This window comes from Brugia malayi, assembly GCF_000002995.4.
Source record: "Brugia malayi strain FR3 genome assembly, contig: Bm_v4_Chr2_contig_001, whole genome shotgun sequence".
Classification (NCBI taxonomy): domain Eukaryota; kingdom Metazoa; phylum Nematoda; class Chromadorea; order Rhabditida; family Onchocercidae; genus Brugia; species Brugia malayi.
Genome location: NW_025062476.1, coordinates 8,440,286 through 8,464,959, shown reverse-complemented (window position 1 = coordinate 8,464,959; position 24,674 = coordinate 8,440,286). Strand labels below are relative to the sequence as shown.

At 30.3% G+C, this 24,674-nt stretch overlaps 2 protein-coding genes across 3 annotated transcripts; one reads left to right on the top strand and one right to left on the bottom strand.

Annotated features, from left to right (window-relative positions):
* Positions 1-4,894: 4,894 nt before the first annotated feature.
* On the bottom strand, positions 4,895-8,976 carry Bma-tre-3.3 (Uncharacterized protein; the record flags this gene model as incomplete). 2 transcript variants are annotated; one of them, XM_001900189.2, is made up of 12 exons in its annotated part: positions 4,895-5,083; positions 5,161-5,217; positions 5,457-5,531; positions 5,660-5,812; positions 6,098-6,321; positions 6,437-6,596; positions 6,749-6,896; positions 7,169-7,336; positions 7,514-7,701; positions 7,943-8,178; positions 8,407-8,507; positions 8,810-8,976. In XM_001900189.2, the coding sequence occupies 12 exons, from the start codon at positions 8,974-8,976 to the stop codon at positions 4,895-4,897; spliced, it is 1,866 nt and encodes a 621-aa protein (XP_001900224.2). The 2 variants fall into 2 exon arrangements, with proteins under 2 accessions (XP_001900224.2, XP_042934856.1); XM_043078922.1 differs by having other exon boundaries at positions 6,098-6,141.
* Positions 8,977-10,415: 1,439 nt separating this feature from the next.
* Positions 10,416-18,279, top strand: Bm10075 (Uncharacterized protein; the record flags this gene model as incomplete). Its single annotated transcript, XM_043078921.1, has 18 exons — positions 10,416-10,466; positions 10,773-10,882; positions 11,613-11,832; positions 12,084-12,350; positions 12,569-12,763; positions 12,903-12,990; positions 13,080-13,261; positions 13,644-13,830; positions 14,143-14,237; positions 14,493-14,697; positions 15,109-15,182; positions 15,288-15,455; positions 15,781-15,916; positions 16,254-16,350; positions 16,636-16,792; positions 17,046-17,145; positions 17,466-17,534; positions 18,098-18,279. 18 exons carry the CDS (start codon positions 10,416-10,418, stop codon positions 18,277-18,279), a joined length of 2,583 nt encoding a protein of 860 aa, XP_042934855.1.
* Positions 18,280-24,674: the final 6,395 nt, after the last annotated feature.

Sequence of the window (24,674 nt, the reverse complement as noted above, 5' to 3'; positions counted from 1 at the left end):
TATGTTTACCACAGTATGCTGAAATTCTTCAAAATGATACTTGCATGTTTAACAAGACGTCCTATAAATGGCTCTATTTCTATTCCTAAAAATAACATGCATACACCTGTCTAGTCCTATCAGTAAGCAGAATGAAGTACCAACGTAGATCAAGCACCTCTAATTTCAGGACAGCCAAAATAACCAGAAAGTCTTGAGCGTACTATTTCGTTACTGTAACTGTTAAAGTAACAAGAAAAGTAATACGGATGGAATGGAAACAATGCTATATTGTCATAGAGTAATTGGCACATTTATGAATAAATCAAATAATTGTCAATCTCATGCGGAAAATTCAGAAAGTTGAATATTTTCAGATTAATAATACATTTCAGACTACGCAAAAAATTAAGAAACTTTTCGTTATGATTTTTCCCAGTAAAACTTGGAAAGAAAATATGCAATCTAACTGAGCGGAGTCAGGCATTAATGAATCTCTAATTGGAAAATTTTAGATGAAGGTCCTTCTGTTAGGAATGTTGAACAGTTTTTGATAATTTCGTTATTTCTTTTATATTTCATAGTGATAACAATAATTATCATTGATAGTAATGACAGGGATATCTCAACAGTGTTTATATCGTATACAGCAATAATCAACCAAAAACATGCAGTGAGTAGTGGCAATTAAGTGAAAACATATTGCAGGAAGCATTATCGATTCGCATATCGATAGTGCCAATTTTCAAATATTGTCGCGATAGGCAGATTTAGTGCATTAGCACTACTGCAGTCTCTTTTTTGTTACTTTTATGATTAAATATTAAATTCTAATTAAGATCTTGCGACAACTTCAAATGAAACTTCAATCTAAATCAAACTCAATTCAAAAAATTCAAAATCCAGAAAGGTTACATTTTCTTTTGCGGAAGTGAAATATGAAGCATTAAGAAAAACGCAAATAAACAGAGGTGAAATGTCAATTTGTAATCACTTTTTTTGAATTGCATGTAATATTTAATCAAACCAGAAAGAGAAATGTAAACAGATTACCATTTTTACAAGTTTCACAAGTGTAACAATCCGCTTATACATTATTTTCAACATTTTGAGCGAAATTTTTTTTCGCCAATTAGTGTTTTTATCAGTTCTAACCCTGGTTTATTGCTATACACAGCCTTCCAAAAATTTTCCAGTTTTTTAGATACTGAAATCCTTGTATGCAATAATATTTGAGAGAAATTTTGAGAAAACAATTATAAAAGCTATAACATAACCAGGCCATATTTTATTACTAAAGTCATATTTACTAACATTGGAGTCATATTTACAAGCATTTTAGTTAGTTTTGAAAATATCGTACCGTTACCACAAACTTTATTATTATGAAGAAATAAAAGCCGAGCATAATTTCATCAAAAAGAATGCATTTCAATTGGTAATGCAACTGAATGTTTAGAGTGTAAAATATGTTTTAAGATGAATTAAATAAAGTGGTGAGATGGAAATAGAGTTTTAACTCCAAAATTATTTTTTTCTAAATTTTGATTAAGCTATCAAACTGTTAGAGCTAACAAATATTAGAAATTACCTTTCCAAATTTACTCACAATTTAGTTATCAATTCATTAAAAAGATGGTTATTTATGGTATCATTAACTTCAAATAAAATAAAAGCCAAAATCTTAAACAAATTTTTAAATAATACAAAATTTGAAATACTACGTTTTACAAATCATTTTGAGATGAAAGAAAACATAAATCAGAAATGGAATTGTCGTTATTAGTGAAATGTTAATTTATGATTATAAGGATCGCAAGTAGCTGGCATTTCATTCAAGCTTACAAATCCTTTTTTAAGAGGAAAAATTCTGCTTTATTCATCCTCTCGTTTCGGATATCTTACGTTTTTATAAGCACAGTGTAGAAGAGAGAAGTTTCCTCAACATAATCATTAATTAAATTAAGAAAAAATATTTAACGACCTTGGATAGAAAGCGTATAGCTAAGCAGTGAAGCGCATATCACAAAATATTATCGCAGGTATGGTACGGAAGTTAAGTGATATAGGAATAAGTCCACTGATCAATAAATTTTCACTATTGCACTTTGTTGTAAATTTTATGAGATTTAAAATTGGCATATGATATATTCAGAAGTTTTTATGATATTTATCCAGTCCTATCGGCACTTATTTTCTCAATCAATTATGAGAAAATGATCAAGAAAGAAAACTAAGAAGAATAAAATGCCATTTTCTTACTTACCCGTTATTAGAGAGAATGCTATATCGCATGCTTAGTTTTTGATCTTTTCCTAAATTTATTTCAATGAATTTAATTGGATACAATATGATCCTCCAAAAATCTTTTACCATTTCAAATTCTCCATGAGTACTGTAAACAGAATTCAGCGTACTTGGCACTCACTGTTTGCTTTTATATTTAATTTCCGTCTAGTTGTAATTAAAGCAGAGGAAACAGGATAGTAATAACAATATATATATATGTATATATGGTCAAGAAACTTAATGTTTGATCTTTTTAAGACGAAATATAAGAGTATATGAAAACATATAAGGAAAGATTATAAATCAGTTAATGGAATCTAAGTCTCCTTCAAGCTTTCAAATAATGACATAGATAAGTACAAAAAATGATAAAAAGAAATGAAGTGATGTTTCCCAGGATTTAATGTTTTATATTTTACATAGTTTAAAAAGGTGTGGAAATATAAATTGCTAATGGTAACAGGTATAGATAAGAGAAATACCTAGTTTTGAGCGCGCAAAAATATAAATTATGAAATAGAAGGAAAATTGAGGTTACAGCTGATCATCTTTACAAAATTTTGATCAAAAAACTTGAGCAAAAATAAAATGCTTTTCAAATCGATGAAAGGAAATGAAATCCATCTACTATTTTTCTAAACGTCTTGAGTTATGGAAACGAGGTGATATCTTCTATATATGTTAACTCTCTAACAAAAGACACTTTCATTGCTTCACTGAAAAATAAATGTCAAAAATCCGAATTCTTTCCAATGAAAAGATGAAGGTGCAGAGAAAAAGATTAGAGTGCAAAGGAGCGGAAAAGGCAAGAAACCATAAAGAATGAATGAATCGTCCTCTTATTATCACCTCCTAATATATAGCATTTTCAAGTTTGTTACTTGTACTCAATTTATCACCAAAATTGCTTTACTAAATCAGTAATGAAGATTAGTCAAAACAAAGCATTCTGACATTTATTGCTTTTCTATTCATTTCATCCTATCACACATAGAACAGAGAGAGGAAATTTCACTAATGTAAATTTCATTTAAAATAAAAACATCTATCTAGATGTGATGAACAACTACACAACAAAGAAGTCATAAATTTTGAAGCAACAAATATATTATGAAATTAAATGTGGTTGAAAGTAGAATTTGACAAATTAAATCAGAAAAGTTTTTTAAATAATAGTTTACCAATTTTTTTTTCTAAATTTTTTTTAAAAAACTGTTTTCACTGACCATAACTGTCCTCGCCACCACACTCACTGTCAGCAGTTCGAGAACTATTTACCGACAGAAACCATAACAACACATTTACAAAAGATGAGAAAGGAATAATATGAAATTAAAAACTGAAATTTTTACATTCCTTTTACTTTCCTGGTTAAACTTTAAGAAATCTCAATTTGTACTCCTTTGTATAGAAACCACAAGGCCTATTATAGCTTCCTTTATTATCATAATCAGTAAGTTTAAGATTGTCACTACTTGTTATTTTTTATCATTACTATTTCCAGAAGTGGAAATGGGAACCTTTCCACTTCTGAACTTGGGTCGCTTATCTTCACTGCTCATTTTCATTTAGATATTGTCTTGAGAATAGTCTCGTCTTCCACTTGCGTTTACATCGCGAAATGTGCATTTCGTTGTTTTGAATCGAGCCATCCGTTTTCATAATGCAAATCAACCTGATTTTTCTGGAATCCCCTTGTTTCACACCTCTCCCTTTTCACATTACTACTCGACAAACTTAATTTCAAGTTATCTTTTTTATTCAGTTTCTTTTCAAATCCGCTGCATTTGCGATGGAATATCTGATGTGTTTGATAAGTCCGGGCCACAGAAATTCCCAAAAACTAACCATTTCCGGTATCCTGAAAAGATGATTAGTGGATAGTCCAAATAGACTGGCCAGTAAACAGCAGGATATATGAGGAAATTGGAACTATTTTGTAGATTGTTAAGAATGGAGTGAAAAATCTGAAAGATTACGGGGAAGCTTGAGAGACAGTTAACAAAGGATTAGAGTATACCAAATCATAAATAACAAATTACGGAATATAACCGAACCACAGAATCCGTAAGTCACTTACTCATCCTATGCCAATCTATACGATGTTAATTGGGACACGAAAGAGTGAATTATATAAAACTACAGAAGTTTGGAGTGTTTGTGAACGTGTGAATGTGAAACGTATTACTTTGTGAACGTGAAGCATATTATCTCTGCGATTATTGCGGTCCTTTAAATAATAATGAAAATTAAGCAAATGTGTGTGTGATAAACGAAAATAGTCAACCGAAGTGCAGAAGTGTGGATGTAGATTTATGATGGATGATGTACTGATGTGATCTGAGAAAAGTGATGAAGAAAGTACTGATGGAAACAACGAAAGGCTGAGTTTTCTTACTGAAGTCCCTTGAGAAAGAATACACTGAACTGAAGTCGCAAATATAAGACTAAGTATCTTTTATTGAACCATTCTGAAGATTGCATAATATACGGTTAAAAAAAAAAGACATTTTAAAATGTTAAATAGCTCTGAAATGAACTGGAATGTACACCTTTGCAATGAACAAAACATCAAATAAACAGTTTTTCCACATTGAGTAATTAAATGAAATAATTGTATGAATAGCTAATTACAGTGATAAAAATAGCTAATTACAGTGATAAATATGATAAGCGTGATAAAGTCCCAGAAAATAGGAGTGATGTTGGGCGTTGGTGCAGAATTTACTTTTTGATCAGTTTTCGGAACACTCATCCGGTCATAGTAAGTAACAAGAAGGTCGAGGATAACACCATTTGTCCAACCAAAACCATCCTGGAAAGTGCTCAATCGTTTCGTAACGTTTCGAATTGAAATTATTTTGGAATTTTAAAAAAATTTAGGGAACATACTTGTACGTTATATTCTCCACCACTTCCCGGCTTAGGAATTGCTCCGACGATATCAATCTAAACAATGAGAACTGAGCGCCTTTAATTTAGTAAAAAAATGTTTATTTTGAAATGAGTATGATATTTTTAAAATTTCTACATGACAGAATGAAGTAAAGCTGTTGGGATAGTATGAGAACAATTGTATTAACTGAACCTTAGAAAACATAGGAAAGCACAAATTATATTTATCCTGTTTTGTTATAAAAGGTTAGGAACCTAAAGCACAAGTCAGAACTAAAATATATTAAAAAAACCTTGTCCCACATTTGATTTGTGGCTTGATAAACGTGATAATTGGCCAATACCCACTTTTTTGCTAATTTATACGCCTGCAAAAATATCCTTTTTCAATTTTACTTTAAAATTTATTCATTTCGAAAGTCATCAAAAGACTCGCATCTATTCAGAGTATTTCAAAAACTTGAAAATATTTCAGGCACTGCGGGAAGAAAAATACCAATTCTTGAACATCAGGATTGTTGGATTTTCGCATTCCTTCGATGATTATATGTTGCAAAGGAGCCCATCCATTCGGAAAGTCCCATTTTTCTCCACTGTTCATTTCGAGACTTGTCGGCACACCATTCTGGTAGTCAAGAAGCTTTGATCGCTGTAATAATTCTTCAATCGATTTTGAAAGAATTTTTGAAACCCAGAAAGAGACTAAATATTTTTATATTTGAATTCTTCAGAATTCACGAAAGGAGAAAATATGAAAATTGTTGAAGGAAGAAAAGTTTGAAAGTCCATGTGGTCCATGCTGTCAAGAGTTACCACATATCTTGCGTCATTCATTCAGTTGTCATTTATGATGGGTGTGACGCATAAAAAGCTTTATCTACGAGGAAAGTTATTCACAGTAAAAAAAGCAAGCTGATGTTGTTAAATAATTTACTTTCATAAAATTAACGATATCAGTTGCTTTTCCGTAATCCAATTCTGAATAGCATTGAGTGAAGAGAGGCATCATATTAGATGGATAGAAAATCACTTTATGGGAATTAGTACGTAAATTGTAATCGAACCAAGACTTTTCCGTGTCATTGTAAAATATAGCATTTAAAGCTTCCGAAATACTCTCTTTCTTTTTCTCCAGTTCTGCTACTTTTTTCTTATCACCTGTTTTAAGATATTGGTACTTGATTTTTTGTTTTAAGGATATTGGTACCAATTTCAAAATAATTGAAATATGGAAATGTCACTGCAGAAGTATAAAGTGTAAAAGAACATATACTTATAGTTGCTAAATATTTGAGAATATTAGCATTCCAGCAAAGTAACGCATTCAGATCCACTGGCACAATATTAGTTGTTTCGATGGATTGCATTGTCCGTCGATCTCTAAACCATCGCGACGAAAAATCCCAACCTGACTCAGCCGCCGACGCAAGATCCTAAAATAATTACGAATTGTTTGGCTTGCTACAGGACTGTCATTTATTAAATGTTCCAAGTTCATATTTTCCTCATAACACATTTGTTTAGAACTTACATTCCAATACAAATCAATGATAATAATAATTTACTAATAGTATCTAAAAATTACTTGAAAAAATTTCAATCTATTTTCTTTTTTGACTTTCACTGCAGCTTCAGCATCAACCAAATACGATTCCGGACGAGGTACATTTGTTATAGTACGATACTGGTATACTGTGTGATTTTTTCCATTTTTGTCCCTTACTATCAATGATCTGAGTAGTTTATAAATTGTTTTAGTGCATTTCTCATCCATTGTTTTAAACTATTAGTGCCCTTGGTTTTCAGGATAAAGTATTGTTCGACATTATGTGATTTATGAAAAGGATTATTGGTTACTATTAATTATTAGTAGTATTATTTATTTGATTAATAATAATATGTTTAAAATTTGAAATTTTTTTGGAAAGATCACGTTATCGAATGATTTTATGAAATTGAAATAACTGATTATGAAAAAGCAATATTCTATCTATTGATTAACTACCTGTTTTTAATCCAAAATTCAAACTCTTTCACAAGATATTTGAAATTGTTTCTAATAAATTCAGTGTCTTTGGTAGCCTCATAATACTCATATACCATTGGAATCAAGAACGGTGGCTGCGAACGTCGTAAATAATAAACACGTCCACCATTTGGCATAAATCCATATCTGTAACAGATATCGATTGTAAAAACATTGTAGAAAAGTTGTGACTTAGCAGTCTTGAAGAGAAAATTTCCTCTTTTTTTTGAAAGTATACACTTTTGCAACTTATGAATATATTAGTTTCTGGAGAACAAACTGATACAGATAATAAATTAGAATGTGGATTGATAAAAAGATTACTTTTTAACACAATGTAGAAAGTTTATCAACATATTTTTGACCATTTTATAGAGGCTACTAGCAATCAAACCCTTGACAATCCAATATGCATCCCAATAGTAAAATTCCCTGAATCGACCACCTGGCACGATGAATGATTCAGGTACTATGATCAATGAATGACGTTCTGGATGTTGGATTTGTTTGATCTTAGAAAATATAGGTACAGAAGAGGGTTAGTATAAAAAACCCGATACTTTGATTCACTAAAGATTTTTTCAGTGGTCCATAATTTACATATGTTGATTTATGTTTGGAATTGATTAGGCTTCAAGAGAGTAAGAATTACAAAAGAAATGTCAGTGGCAGAATCAAAATTCCGTACGAACGTGTGTAAACTGCGCATTTGGTATAAGCAAAATTAATCGCAGAAGTTCATATAACTCTTACCTTCCTGCACAAGTCCTTCCATCGTTTGTTTAAAAATATTGCAAATTGTTTTAGAGTTTCATCTTTTATGCGAGCAATTTTGGGCGGCAATTTTTGCCATTCCGGAATAGCACATTTCTTTAGTTCTTCTCCCTCTTTATCAAAGTAGCGTTCACGGAAAGCCAGTAATTCCTGTGAATTAATATTTTCCACTGCTTGTCCCCCGAATTTTTTTATGAATTCGTCTTGAACAATTTCTAAAATGAATGAAGGCATGATGCGATAAAATATGTGAATTGTGCTCACATGAAAATGCTATTTGATGGTATACCGTCTCATAATGACATATCAGATATGTATTCGAGAAGCTTCTTTATTATTTATTTGTTACTAAATTTTACATTTATTCGAGCATCATTATAATTTGCATTTATAAATTAATAAACAAAATTTATGAATTATCCCTGCAGATGATTAATTCATACTTGGATCAGCCTTTAGTGGACGGTCGACAAATGTTTTTGAATCTAGTTCCAGCTGATGTAGATTCATCGCAGATAGTATACTACCACTGCAGTAGATAAACCTAAAATGGTAGCATTTGCAAGAAAAATGAAATGTAGAGAAGAATTCATAATCAAAATTTGGGCTAGCCCGTGTTTCTGCCAAGCTAATGGCCGACTGCAGGATATCTAAATTCTAGGATATCGATGTAGAGTAGGATATTCTGGTAATCAAGAACAATTGGTAAAAGAATTTCACATATCAAGATGTCACATTTGCTCATATGCAGCAATAAAATCAATTTTCTGTGAAAGTATTCAGGATGACGAGACCATCGCTAGAATAGACATGCATAGTCAAAAGGTTATCAATCCTCTTACAAACCAATTTCCTGTCTCGTCCGATTCATCGCAAACTTGAGAGAGATTTTTTTGATCTTCGATGTTCTTTATAACAACACCAACTTGAGCAGTGAATGGTGATAAGGACAGGAGTGATGTCAACATGTGCACTATAAGTAGAGCACGAATGTAGATTGCACTATTTTGCATCCTAAAATAGTTATCTGATTACATTCCATTCAAGGACTAGTCGTCGTAATTTTCTAGTTTTATTTATTATTGCTAAATGATCTACAGTAGCCTAGTACTCATATTCATTTGCTGCATTCTTGCTTGGAACAAAAAGGAAAAAGTTGTGAAACTAGATAAGTTAGCAAGTCTAATCATATTTACTGAAACTTGAAATTGTATAGCTCAGGAAAACTAATATCTTTTGCTTAGCTAATGTTATCAATTTCTTTCTTTTGAATGAAAGGGAAGTGATCGAGAATTGCGCAACCGTTTACAAATTATAACAGAAGAAAAAATATTCGTTAAATCGAATATTTCCTTTTTAATACATTTCATTTTCTTTTTCATTTAATATTTGTACTGATATTAACTACTGCAGAAATGTCTTCATTATTCATTTTTTTCGCGTTTCTCTTGCAATTTACATCATATCTGCTGCAATTTTCATTGATATCTGCGATTTCATTTTGTTCGGCTGAGAAGCATAGCTGTAATGAATCATGGCTTTGTCTAAGAAGCTTAAATGACAAAAACTAAACTATATTTATTTAAGTGTACTAAAGCAAATTAATAGTATAGTCTGGATTGTTTAAAACCGGTGTATGAAATAAGTTATCGTTAGATTTGTTGAGTTATTAAATCTAATTTCATTATAAATTTTCTAATCTTTAATATTCTAATATTTCTGTTCTGAATTATAATTTGTTATTCGATTGTTAAGAGAGGTAGTAATAAAATATAAACATACAAAGTTAGAGTACTTCGAGCTGATTGTTATCCATAGTGTATAAAAATGAAATTCATATCTTATACTCGAAAAAGCTTTAGCTATGAAATTCAAGTTTTTTAATCGAAAGAGTTTTCGTTGTTAAAAATAGTTCGACTAGAAGAAAACTGTACTCATAACAATAAGCAATCTTAGAGATTACTTTGATTAAGAGAAATAAATTCAATAAGTTGGAATTGAAGAATCTAAACAATTTTACGTTTCTTTGATTTCGCTTTTGCAATGATTTTCGAAGTTTATTATTGTTGAACCAAATAACTCAGAGTTTTTTTATTTTTGCTTCTTCTCAGACTACAAATATTGAAATTAACACATCCTCAATCAGTAAATGAAGCTTGAATTAATCGCAAAGATTGCTATTGACAAATTTATATTCTCCTTTCAGGAATTACCTCTTATTTTAATTCCTCTATTATCTCAATTTTTATTTACAAATTATTCTTTTCTTCAATGACATCTAGCCTTATCTATTTTGCTTCTTTTAGATTTAGCTCGTTTTTATCTCAAAATTTAGACTTATGTAAATATTCACTCTACATCGATAGGTCTTGGAACTATATAAGATAGAATATCCATTAAGAAAGTGAAAGATACATTCTATGATACTTCTGGAAGGTTGTTTTCCTTTAGAATGCATCTTAATGCCGCAACAGTGATTCTATGCTGTTTTATGTTAACAATTGTTAGTATCTTAGTTCAAAAGTATCTAATTTTGAATGCTGCTGTCAAGCAAAAAAAGAAAAATTCACTCAATTTAGTTAATAAGATTTGAAATTTTCATGAAGATTTATAGAAAATATCAGAGTATAGGAACTTTTTTCCAAAAAATTTCTAAAACTTTCAATAACTCCTCGTGACAAAAATTTCAACTATTCGAGAAAAGCATACGGGCTTACCGTATTAAAGTCGTTGAGAAAAGCAAAGACAAGCTCTGTAACTCTTCTTCTTATCATATTTTCATTTGGTGATTAGACTCAAATGCGTTTAGAGTTTATTTACCCAAATTAAAACATCTCAAACAAATTATTTATCTTCAACAACAACATACCTCGATATGCCAGTAGAGTGTTACAATCCAATTAATAAAACAATATACAAGTTAGTTCTCATCTTGATATTTCATGGTCATAAGACAAAGAAGGTAAAGGTCAAAGAGTGACATTAGAAAGATATTAAGGTTCGAATAATTTTGAAGATATTAATTTGTAGAAATTTAATAATCTACACATCTTACAGAGCATTTCTCCCTTTGAAGTAGATATAAGATAGTATGACAAATCATGAATGAAAGATATAATATATCGGCGGTTTGACGCACAGATTTTCATGAAACTTCTAGCCTGAATTTTCCGGAGATGCTTCCCTTCCCCAAATCAACAATCAAATACTAAGTAAACTCAAATACAGAATCAAATTAAATATTCATTAGTATAATATTAGTATTCAATTTCCTGTTAGATGAGAGAGTAAAAGAAGCATGTGTGGTAAGATACATGGCAATGACATACACGACACTTACAATTTAAAGTAATACATACATTGTGTAAGTTAATCTATACTTTTCCTATACATTGCTCAAAATACAGACTTGAAACGTGCTGTAAATGCATATATTTTGATGCTTCTATAAACGGCTTATATCTATATTTTACTTTAAGCTAACAAAATACGTCAATCATCACTTTGATATTTTATGCCTTTGATCATTTGAATTGAAAGAATGCATTGTTTCAGGTGATAAGAGCATGTGAGGTAGAGCTCCTTGATAACATTTTTTGTGTTTCTTCAAAGTAACTTTTTATGGATCCACAATAAAGTCACATTTTAGGCCAAAGTATAACTACTGTATTTATGGAATTAAATACTATCACAACAAGACTGGCTTTGGCAACGTATTATATTTTAATGACCAAAATTATCCGTGGCACGAAGAGGATATAACACATAAAGAATTTGAAAAAGCCGCTCAACCACTCTGTGATGATTTAGGCATTTATGAACAATTGAATTCTCAGTACAATACTTTGTATTATGCGGCATGGGTTATGGTAATTTTAATTTTGAATGAGGAATTTTAAATGTGAAATTAAAGAGACTTCTAACCGCTGGTATTTCCTTTCTTAGTAATGATTCATTTATAGATTGGTCACGCTAAACAACCTCAACTATTCTTTATTAAATTTCTATCATCATTGACGAAACATTTTCTTTACACTTCAGAAATTCCGAAGTGGCGTATTCTTTTGGCTTATCCTCCAATAAACTCTTGAAATCAACTTTGTGTATAAAGATATTTTAGACAACAAAAAATACTTACAACGATATTTTCTTGCTTTGCTGTAAGCCATGTCCGGTTGTCAAAACAGTGGCACAATGGAGAATCATTTTGAAACTTCAATTCTTAATCCGTCGTCAATACAGCTTAATAAAGAACTATGTACTTCATGAAGTTCTCGATTATACTAATGGTATTCAAACTTATATCGATGAAACTTATTATATAACAAATCGTATGCCTGAAATCAATGTTTCCATGAAAACATGTAATGCAAAGAACTTCAAAAGAGTGCGTTCATTCAATTTATGTTTAAGAATTTGAAGAAACAAAAAAAAGCGAAAAAATTAAAGAAAAAAAATTATAATTAAAAAAAAAAAACAGATTTAAAAAGTCTAAAAGTTGACTATATAAGACTTATTTGATGTAGTTGTTTCTTTAACAACAGCGTTGAGGAAATAACTCTTGATAGGTATAAAAAGAAATTTTAATCTTTCTATGACATTAAGGTTCCAATAACAACAAACAACAATGTGTGCTTTGTTACCGCTAGTGATATTTTCAACCGAAATAGTCTCTATGAACGACAAATCGAGCAAATACCTGATCGAACGGTTCATGAAATCACTCGTCTCGGTCCATACAGTGCGGCAGAGATGGGATACATGCAAGACATGCAATGCAGAATACAGCACAGTTCACGTGTTGCTATTTTCATCAGTCTAATCTTGGAATATGAATTCTGTTTTTTACATTATTCAACTTATTTTAACTTTCTAAGTTCTATTTAACTGAAGTTTGTTGCTCGAAATAAAACTAATACTGACAGATATACATTTTTAGGAAGATAACGAATGTGTCGTCTGGATGACATATGATGAATACGGTTATGAATGTTGCTGTTATGGTGATTTGATTGGCAACTGTCAAGGTAGTTTCATGTTGACGTTAATTTTTAAGGATCGCTAAAGCTTGATTTTCAAAATAATCTCTTTGAAATTTTAATTATTAATTTCACAGATCGAATTTCAAGCAGTGTACTGGTAGGCACTGGACAGTTAACGACTTACAACGATTTCATGCCATGCGCTATTCCTAATCGCAACAATACAAGATACACCTATATGTATGATAGAGAAGCGAAGAAAGTTACACTAAGAGGAAAAATGGAAGATATTTTAGAAGGAACACGTACTAAAAGCGTAACTTTTCCTTTTAACTTTTTTTGACAACTTTGCAGCCTTCTCGACTGTCCATCGGTTTGAATTAATTTTTCATGTCATACATCCTATTACTGTCTTACCTGGCCAGTTTCCTTCTTTATTCTTCTGTACATCTGTTTACTGAACAAATCAAATTCATATAGCTGATACTATGGGCAGTTAAGCTAATCATATGCATAATTAATCTGATTTACATCTTTGTCTCACTTAGCTTTTATGTTTAGATTACCAAGAATCGATTTTACTGTAATCAAAAAACGTATGAATTCATACTTATTCATTGATAATTCCCGTAAAAGATCATTATTAGTTCGAAATATCGCAAAAGCCTCTTGAAAGCTTGAGCTTATTTCGTTTGCAGTACTGCCCACTCTATCTGGATATTTCAAACATGCAATATAAATATTATATGTCGACAGACGAATTTCGAGCCAACAAACCTGGCCATAGTATTCTTGCAGATGGAATAGAAATTGGGTGTCATTATTATGCAAACTGGGACATTCGTCTGGTGGATATTGTCAAAACACGATGTATTCAACTAATACGTAAGAGCCGATATTGTTGAAATTTAGATTTAAGTTGAAGTCCTTCATTTTGATTACAGAAGCGTAAAATACAAAGTCATAGCAAATAATTCCCATATTAAGTCAATTGTAGTTTTGTATTTATCTCAATTTCGAAGCTGAATTAAATTTAAAAATAAAGTTAGAGGGAATTTTTTTGGTTATGCAATTTATAAGGACTGGAATTCAAGCAAATCAGAGGGACTAGAAATAAGATTGTCGAAAGAACTGTAAATCTGCTTTATTTACCCATAACAAATGAAAATTTTCAAAATTTAACGGAGTAATTTGCAGCACTAATGGACATGTGTCTAATGAAAGCTCCCATAGAACCAAATCATTTTGAAGCACTCTGTTGCTGCAATCATCAAACGTTTTGCAATTATAATGTTAACTTTTTCTTCCTTAAACAAGAAGATAATATGTTACTTTATTATAGCTATAGCGGTGGACTTTCTTCAAAAAGCTTTGAGCTGTTTTGACTCCAAATTCATAACAAGAGAGATTAAGAACTGCAACTGCCTTAATTAAATAGCATTTTATCAACTGATTCAAGTTGACTAAAATTAAGATACTTATTTCTATTTTAGTTTTTTAAACTTGTTTTGTTTCCATGATATTACAGTAATTGATTTAGTTTTCAGGGTCTAATATTGAACAAACTAAATGCAAGGCAATCACCTTATTATTGCAAATATAATTCAGAATATCAATATTTGTTCAATGATTTATTTCTAATTGATAAACCACCATCAAGGTCATGCTTACTACATTATATTGATAACGTCACTTTATCGGATATGGACTCTCGTTTACCGAAGGATAATTTCGTTTTATTTCAACAACCAGGTTAATTAGTGAAAACTACCATCATAGCAGTTGTCATTCATTCCGATTGTTTAATTTTTTCATGACATTTTTTCTTGATTTTTATTTTACATCCTACACAATATTATGAAATAAAGCTTAAAATAAGTCGTAAAATAACTAATGAAACAGTGAAATGATTTATGTACTAAAAGCGTCGAAAAGTTTTCTGTGATTGAACAGAAAAAGTGACAATGAATAATGATTCAACTAGGAACACTTTTCCGAGCTTTCAGTCATTTTTCATATGACTTATTTTCATTTTAATATTAATTAAAATTTCAAAAATCAGAATGAATGGCTTGAGTGAAATCAGCACATTGCTTGTTTTACGCATCTTCTAGAATTTAAAAAAATCTAAAAAAACAAATGATCCTTTTTTCAAATCTATAGGCAGTGCATTTTATGCAATCGACTTCTCATATGCATTGCTGGAAGACGGAAAATGTCATTATGTTGAAGTAGAAGTGAGTAGTTCAAGCTCCATTTCATTCCTTATAAATCCTTTCTGCAAAAAATTTACTTTGATCGTCCAAAAAGAGTTAATTGATCTTATTTAAATTTTTTTCTAGGTAAACTTTAATTACACAAATTCACGATCTTGTCCAGAAGCAACAATGTTTGAAACGAACTACATGCCGCTGAAAATTTTTGCGTGTCGCTGTCGTACAGAAGCTAGCTCAAAGACACCATGTGACAAAAAACTTGCAGCAAAAATATCACATCTAGCCAGAAATTGGGTTAACAGTTTCTTAAACATGAAATAAAGCAGAGTCCTCATGAGGAAAATATCTGTAAATATGAAATAGTTTGTGAGGGACATTATTAGTGTAAAATACATCAGGAATGCTGTCATTGAACCCATAAAGAATTATAAATTAATGAGTTGAGCAGGTGCTGTTATACTTTCAAATACTCAACACCGAATTTTGCTAAAACGAATGACAAAATCAAATCACTTACATAAATTATGGATAGCATTTTAAAAAACATTCCTATGCTATGATAGTTAAGCTTAATAGTTCGACTATCCCTAAATTTCCGCAAACCAAATTAAAATTTTAGCCCTTAGTGAATTTGACACAGTGTATGCAGTATAATCAACAAAGACTTCAATATGTAACACATGGAGTGGAAAGAGTGTTCCTCACGTATACATCGTATTGCTACACCGAAATGACTTTAAAAATGGATGGGAATGGTATCTGTACCTGCTTGATCAGTTTTTTACACTAATACTAAGGACATTTGACAAGGCTAACCAGAGGAATGGGGAAGTTGAAGGAGAAGGATGAGAATGATGGAATTGGCTAATATTTCTTTTTAATCGAATTTTTGATAATTTATAGCATTCTTGCTTACCTTTAGGTCTTAGACACAGACGTTGGTTTCATGTTTGATGCTTCAGAAGACAATAAAACTTTTTGTCATCCTCATCTTGCGAAATTATAATTTTAAAGAATTGTTAGGGTTAAGGATGCAATCATGCATGCCGTTGAAATGACAGCATTACAAGTTCGACTTAATTTTTTTTTCAGAAATAAAATTTGATGTGTCAGGTGGTGCAGTGACACATACTATAGCTAACAGCGCTGAAAAACATCTCAATCATATTGCATATGCCATGTGGCTTCTGTAAGTTAATATCTGCTTGATGTGGACCCTAACTTATCACATCAAATAGATATATGCATCACCATTGGCCAGTCTGTAAGCACTAGACATTTTGCTTGAAATATGACAACTTATGAAGCCAAGTCTTATCTTTGTCTCAGTATATCCGGATTGATGCCGTGGTTGCACATCACTAATCCACTTTTAAATCCCAGTGCTCATTCTTTTGCTTTTCAACTGAGAACTTCTACTTTAATCAAAAATTAGGATTGAAATTTGAATTCAATATAACACCTGACACTTAAGGGCAGGATCGCTTTCATCACTTTGTACTTCAATCCGGAAAGGACAAGCGTACTGTTTCTGCCGTTCATACAACAATCACGGTGATGCATGTAATGAATATGTGTGGGAGAGAGTGAAATTGCAGAAAATTCTGATGAAGCAAGAACTCGACTTTAAGGTATACTAAAAAGTATTCCTAAGCAATAAACCTGTCAATCGATAACATTAAATCAAGTGTGAAAGCATATCACAAAGTGCTCTAATATCAATAAAGCTGTTTTTTTTTTTTTTGCTGAAAAGATAATCTTTACGATGATGCAAATTTTATTAAACTTAATTTTTAGCTATTACTTTTATTATAATTTTGGTGCTTCATTTTCAGTCAAGCTAAACATATATTTCACTAAATTCAAAGAAGTGGTAAATTGCAGATTCGCAAGGAATATCCCAACACATTGTCAGATCATTTGGTACAGAAAGGAGAAACATGGTGCCATTCCCCTATTGTTTATGGAACTTTGGATATTGATAGTAAGTTTAGTTATTTCTTACGATGTATACATTTATTTCCATGTCATTTCATAAATGTTCATAAGTATAATTTTATAACTGAGGTGATTCAAATTATAAATACCATCGTTTTTGTCTATAATCGGTCATTTGGTACAGAATAGCAGATCTAAATTAAGTTTCTATGAAAATTTATTGCAACTCTATCTGTATTTATCCGTTGAACTATTTGCTTTTAATTTTTTGAGTAATCACTGGAACAGCAGTCTGATAAAGTCGTATAAATCAATTTAATATAGGCATTTCTGTCTTTAAGTAATAAAACTGATAACCTAGTATAGTGGAAAATGAAGATGTTATAACTAGTGGAAAATGTGCTCATGCAAAACAAAAAATGTGGGAATTCAGTGGTTAGTTTTTTGCTTTCGGTTGTAAAATTTAGTGCTGATGAAGAATAATTTTATTTCAGTGTTACAATCAAATTCTTCGAAAAAGGATCTCGTTTACTGCTAAATGAAAAAAATTTTAAATTTTTTGTTGAAACTAAACTTGTTTGGAACGGGTTAAATTATTCAACCTTTGACATGTTTCTACATAACCAGAAAGAAATCAAACGACAATGGAAGGGAGGAATTTTTGAACTAATGATGGCCGATTTTATTTGAAATTGCGGATGGAAGTTCTAGATGATCTATTTATTCAAAAATTTTTGTTTCTTTTTAATCTATAACACATAATTTATAATTTATAGCCTACCATTGTTAAGGTACACTTTTACACATTCATTTATTATTTATTTTCAAGAATCAGTTCCCATTATTGAGTACAGAGCTGCTATACGTTCCCCGAAATGAGATTCAACTGAAATAGAACTCAGTAATCCAATTTTAAAGCTTTATTTCAGACTAATTTAACTGCCTGTTTGCTTTTCTTTTCTTGTTTAAAACTGCATAGACTCTTTATAAATTTTCAGATGAACATACATTCTGTGTCGAAATAAAAGCTTTAGAAAATGAATGCGTAGCAAAGATTGAGGATACAGAGCATCTCCAGAAAAACCACTTATTATGCTGTTGCAGAAATAAGTGTGAAACGGTTGGATTTATCATTCAGACATTGGCGAAAGAAATCTCAGATAGTTTTGATACGTACTAATCATCTTTTAACTTACTCTATTCTGTTAGACACCGATTTCAATTTTATATTTCAAAGATTCCATGTCCATGCCAAGTAAAATGTAAATGTGTGTGATTTCATCTTTGTTATATCTAACAAACCTCTTATTTATTCAGTAATCAATCTGATCAAAAATTCAAGTGCATAATGCTGAAAAACATAAAGTTCGAAAGAAAATGCACATAATGAATAAATGAAATTAAGACAAAATGAGGGAACATTTTTATTCGAAATAGAATTGGTCACTTTATACTTACATTCATTTGTCAACCTTGTACTTACATTTGGCTAGCGGTTATATGTTATTTTCAGCAACTATACCAAAAATGCAATCTTTTCTGATTTTTCAGTTAATAAACAAATTTCTCTGTTGTAAATTTCAGATATTTCATATTGTGTATTTTATTTAAAAATAAGCTTTATTTAGTCTTTTTTGAGAATGTGTTAAAAACTTTCCAAATGCTTCAAGAATTCGTTGAACCTTTGGATATTAGCAGTTACTGCCACCATTCTCTTTGAAGTTAATATGAGAATGTATGATGAACGATAATAGATGAGCAGCAGTGAGAGTTCGTAAATTTTGAATGAATTTTTTGACTGCCAGCTCTTCACTATCTTAAGTTTTGAGTTTGAAGTGCATACGCAATTTTAAATTTATGTCAAATTAAATTCAAGAACTCTTGATTTCATGTAACTCATTCCAATTAAACCATAAGATTTGCAAAGATTAGCAAAGGTTCAATTTCACTTCCAGATTTGACTCAGGTATAGTTATGTAGAGAAAGAATCGAAATAAGGACGGACATGAAATATTGTCAGGGTCCCAATCTTAGAACTTCATTTTTCAGATTTACTTGCTTTAAATTTCACATAATAATCGTTATGATATAATCAGATTTTCCTTTACGAGTATTTCAGATGTTTTTTTAAATTACTCCTATATGGAAAATAAATAGAGAAATAAAGGAAGACACAGTACTTCCTCAATTCTACTCTTTACTTTTTGTCTCATTATACTCGCCAATGCTGCTACCACCTATAATACAAGAGAATCTTTCCCGAACTAACGAGTAAAGAAAATTCCCAGAATGATCTATTCTAAGACTGACAAACATTTTTATTGTTCTGATTCTAAAACACAAATTTAAACCCTTCTTTTTTTATCTTGGCTTCCAATATTTAAACTATGTGCTAAATTACTTCTGCTTGCATTTGATTGATTACTGATTACTGATCCCATTCTCTGTGGATATGTAAGTAATCCAATCGACAAAGTGCGCGAAGTACTCTACACATCCTCTTCCATCAGTCACTAATTTTCGGTATCGGTAAGCAGTAGGAGAATTTCATCTCTTTTATATTCCAATCTTTTCATTACCATTTATTGGTTTTTAATCTTTTGTGAGAATATGCAAGGCGTATGATTCGAACTACTTCCTAAAGCAATTAATGGTCATTAGAAAAACGCAATGCAAGAAATGAATGCGAGCAGTTTTTTAGTCCCTTTAAAGTTTTAATGGTTGAAAAAGAAAGGAATGCAAAATATTATGCAATCTGTGAATAAACTATGTTCACTGAACATATCTGATAACGGATATGGTCATTCAGCTTCTCAAAAATAAAGAGAAGCGCTTTTTCATTTTTTGCATAGATTCAGATCATCGTGTATCTATAACTAGTTTTTGAATTTAATATTGACAGTGGTTGGCATTTCAAAAGTCTCATCAAGTGAATGACTAGCTGCATGCATCGTGATGAGTGACAGATAATAGTGATGCGTTTTTTGATAATCTTCACACCGTTTAAAGCAACTTTTTTTTGCTTGAAATAATTTTCAAATAACTGATTGTAAACTTGGTTTTCTCTTAAAAATTTGTTCTTAGTAGTTAGTGCGTAATTAGCATTTTTAATTCAAATGATCAAGTTCAAAATACAGATGGTATTTCCTTTTCTTTACCATTTTTCATTTATATTAATGGTATGATAGTTTGTTTTTGATTTCAATATTATCGTCTTTATTCGTCTGTGTATGTAACTAATTGTGAAATTTTTTTGTTGCACGTATTTTTGTTGATGCATTTCTTGTGTTTTCAGTATTTCAAATATAGTAACAATTGGCATTTATGACAGATATATAAATCTACATGGGAACAAGGTTGTATAGACCTTATGTTTATCAGAGTTTCTTATTCCCAAGCAGTTAAATTGCTTAATTTTAATTAGCACCATATGTAAGCTTATGATATGCCTATTGATTATTGGCATTTATTATATCTTTGATGGTCTTAATTTTGCTTTGTAAGGTATTTATTTTCTTTTTTTTTTTAGTTATTATAAATGGTATTTTCTTTTTAATCATCGAGTTTTAATTGTTTTAAATATTTCTTAAATTAATATTTAATTTTCTAAGAGACAATTCATTACATCAATTGTCATTGAATCTGTTATTATAATAATTATTTTAATATTTCCACTTAATTATTTGCTCAATATAATATTTTAAAAAAGAAATCACATTTTTGGCAGTCGTCTGCAAAACATAGAAAGTAAATGACTTCACAAATGATAGTCGGTTGATTATATTAATTAAAATATAAATTACATTGCTTCAGTTCATTCTTAATGCCAGGTGGTGCAGTCTCACGAACTCATGAAGTATATCTTTGTATTAATTCGTTTTTCAAATTATTTTTTGTAACTATCATTTCTTTTTGTATGAAATCTTTCATGTCATGAAACCTTGAATCTGACAACAATACTTCAGAACAACTAGAAAAACGAAGGTTGACATATTGAAATTATTAACCATTTGCTAAAACTTTCATGTTTTGCTCTGAAGAGCCACAAGGCTTTAGATGCAATCGATATTTCTGTATGTATATTTAGCTGGTCGGACTGAGATATTTATCATTCTTTTTTTCTCGTTTTCGCTTTCTTATCATTTTGTTTCCGAATTATTCTCCTACATCAAACCCTAAATGATTCTTCAAATTTAACATTTTCTGAAAATTTTTTGTTAATTTTAAAGGTAAAAATAGGGTGATAACTTGTCCTTTTCTGCACAGTATTTCTATTTCTTTATAATAATCTAAAATAAATAAAGAGACAATATAACTGAAAGTCTACTTACTTTTCTGCGCTAATATATCGCTATCTTTTGATGATATTCTTATAGAGAGCTTTATAAAGTTTGTGTGGTAATTTTCCAGTTGATTCTCTTTTCCTTTTTTAATAATATTTATTTTCTGCCAGTCTTTTTTTTTTTCAATAGATCGTTAAAAAATTTACTCAGCAAAAAAATTTACTCACTTCAACGATTAAAAATTTTATAATTTTTTGTTAAATATTCAACTTTTCACCATTTTGCTTATGAAGAAATAAGATACTTTTTACAATCAACCATCTTATATAATTTTTAAAAAATATACTGATGCAATATAGATTACATTAAAATTTAGGAATGAAGCTGTGCACTACGCAAAGTTTTTTTTAGTAACATTATTGTCTATTACTATCCTTTAAAAGTTTTTGAATGTCAGTATGTGTACTCTTCTCAACATGCGACAATTTCTTGCAGGATTTTTCTTCTTTATTTCTTTTTAATCCTTTTGAAATGCCTCATCGGTTCTTCATTTTTAGAGGTCACGCTAGCAATCTATCAATTTTATTCTATCATCCAAAAACACATCATTCCCCGACTGTTACGAAATCTTCGCAGCACTCGCACTATTGAATTGAATCATGCGTAAATTGAAATTTTAAATTAATCATCAAGCAAATCATTAGTACGTGTCTGTACGTATTTGAATCTATGTGTTGTGTGTGTGTGTGTGTGTGTGTGTGTGTGTCAATAATTACATTCTATTTAGGATGGAGAAATAGAACAGAAGATTCGTAGAATTAGAGTTGTTCCGATTAGATCCTAAATGCATGCTTGAATTTCTTGACCTAATTCTACCTGCTTATTAATAATCATTGTATTTATCCAAGCATTTAGAATATATGACTGTCTTACTTAATAAGACTGAAATAATTTTTGGACAATTTTTTTGCTTTAGAAATATTACTGCTTAAAACTCATTCAATGAAAAATCCGTAAAAACTAGCATACATTAATAGATTACCAAAGATTTCAATTTATATAAATTATTAATTGAATAATTTCATAAATCCCTGAATATAAGATGTTGATTGGTAAAGTATGAAAGTGATATTTGGACATTGAGGGTTTTGGTGCATGAATGAATTTTGAAGGACTGCTAAGAAATTTTATTTCTTTAACAACCTTGTCGAGCCGGACAATTGAGACCTGAATGGTTTTCAATGCAGGATACATATATATATATTTGTTATTATTTATATTTTTCATTATAAAGTCCATTTCTTCTATATCGAATTACTTTCTTTCCTTATAATTTATCTGTGTGTCATACGAATCTTATCCAACTCTCTATCGCTTCCTGTGTGAAGTAGTCCATTTCCTGTTTGATTATATATAGAATATTAAAGAATCAGACTATTGCAAATTTTTTAATATCCTTTTTTTATATCCAAGATTTCTTTTAGCTAAATTTCCCAATTTGATCTTTATTAATTTTTTAGATGGCCGAGTAGAATTTTAAAGCTTTAAAAAAATGTAATGATCGAATGGTTTTGATTCGCTTCACTTAGGATATCATCTAAAGGAATAGAAAAATAAAAACATTTTGTTGTTGATTCATTTCCATTATGAAAATTTAATAATAACTTATTTGTGACGTTATAATGATAGAAATTATAAATGACTGGATAACTTGATCAATGCGATGTCATCCCTTTGTCACTATCGATCAACAGCTTATAGAAAATAAGGATGAATATAAATTAATTCTTTTTCTGGAAAACACTTAATTTTTAATCTTTCCTTTTTGGTTAAAGAAAATCAGTTTTTGGAAAACTTTTTGCTTCATAGAAATAATATGCAGAAAAGAATATAACTGATATTAAATTCTATCCATTAGTTAGACAGGGATTGCGAATAGTTAATATCAAATTCTTACTTCTTCTCACTCCTAGAATTCCAAACTTCGTAACTCTGAGAAAAGCAGAAATGAAGTAAGTAGTTTCTTGGCTAGGTACTGTATTGTACAAATTCATAAGCAAACGTAGTTGAAGGAATGATGAAGGAATGTCCTGATTTATGGAAATATTTGAAAAAAAAATGATGGAAAAAGTTTTGTGCAGCTATTTTTTTGAATAATCTTTTCAAAAATTCACAAAATTTTTGTCGTCCTCTTCAAACGTGACAATGGTTCCAACATTTCCTTTTTTCCCTGCAACTTGTAGTGATCTGACCTAACCCAGCAATTGACGGCCATTTTCTTCCCTTCTCTGTCATTCGTTTACTCTCCTTTACTGGACGGTGTCCGTTTTTCTCTATTCAAAATTCTTTTCTAATACCACTTTCTTTAACAAACTTCCAAAAGTCGATGTCTCATAAAAAATATTTCAGCTGAAAAATAACGGGTAGAAAATTTGGCTCAGCTTATGTTTTAATGAAATTTCCCATATTTATTTTTCTTCTAATTCTCAGCAAAAAATTTTGAAAAAAACTTTTTGCTGGCAACACATGACTTACACCATTAAAAAGTATTGATAAAAGACTTTTTGTTTTCCATTTCATTTTAGATGACTTTTTTCAACAGTCAAACATCGGAATACTTTGTTTTAACTCTTTCATTTACTCCCACTCATTAAATTAAATAACAAATAATGTAAATTACACAATGAAACCAGTCAATGATACATCGATACTACAGCACCGTCTAAATACTTCCAGAAGCATTCTGCGGTTAGTATATCCTGTCGATGAGTTTTGCAGTTTTCACTGTGATTATATCGTACTTTATTCTTACTTTTCTTCATTTGTTTAGAAGTTTTTTTTTTTTTTTTGAATCATCTGAAATGTTATTACGAACTCATATCAGTTTGTTAGAGAACAAATGCAGAAATCTAAGTTCGTCTCCGTTTGTAATTGATGCTTTTTTCGTTTGTCATACAGGTTTTTTGGAAAAATTACAAATAAATTACTTTACCTTACCCATGCTGATGAATCTTCTTATAAAGCTTTCTTCATTGGAATTTATTTCTTGCATCCTTAATTCTCAATATTATTTGAATTGCCTCTTCGTTTCCTTTAGAATGCCAATGTTCAAAATCTTCCAACCATGCAAATGATTCATAGAAAACTTTTTTGAGTAACTGAAAAAAAAAGAAAAGTGACGGAGTTATTACAAAAAAGTTATTCTTCCCACAGTGAATGCTGTCATATATTTATTTCTTTCCTTTTTCCTTCTTACTATCGCTGATCTGTTTGCAATAGACAAAGTAACATC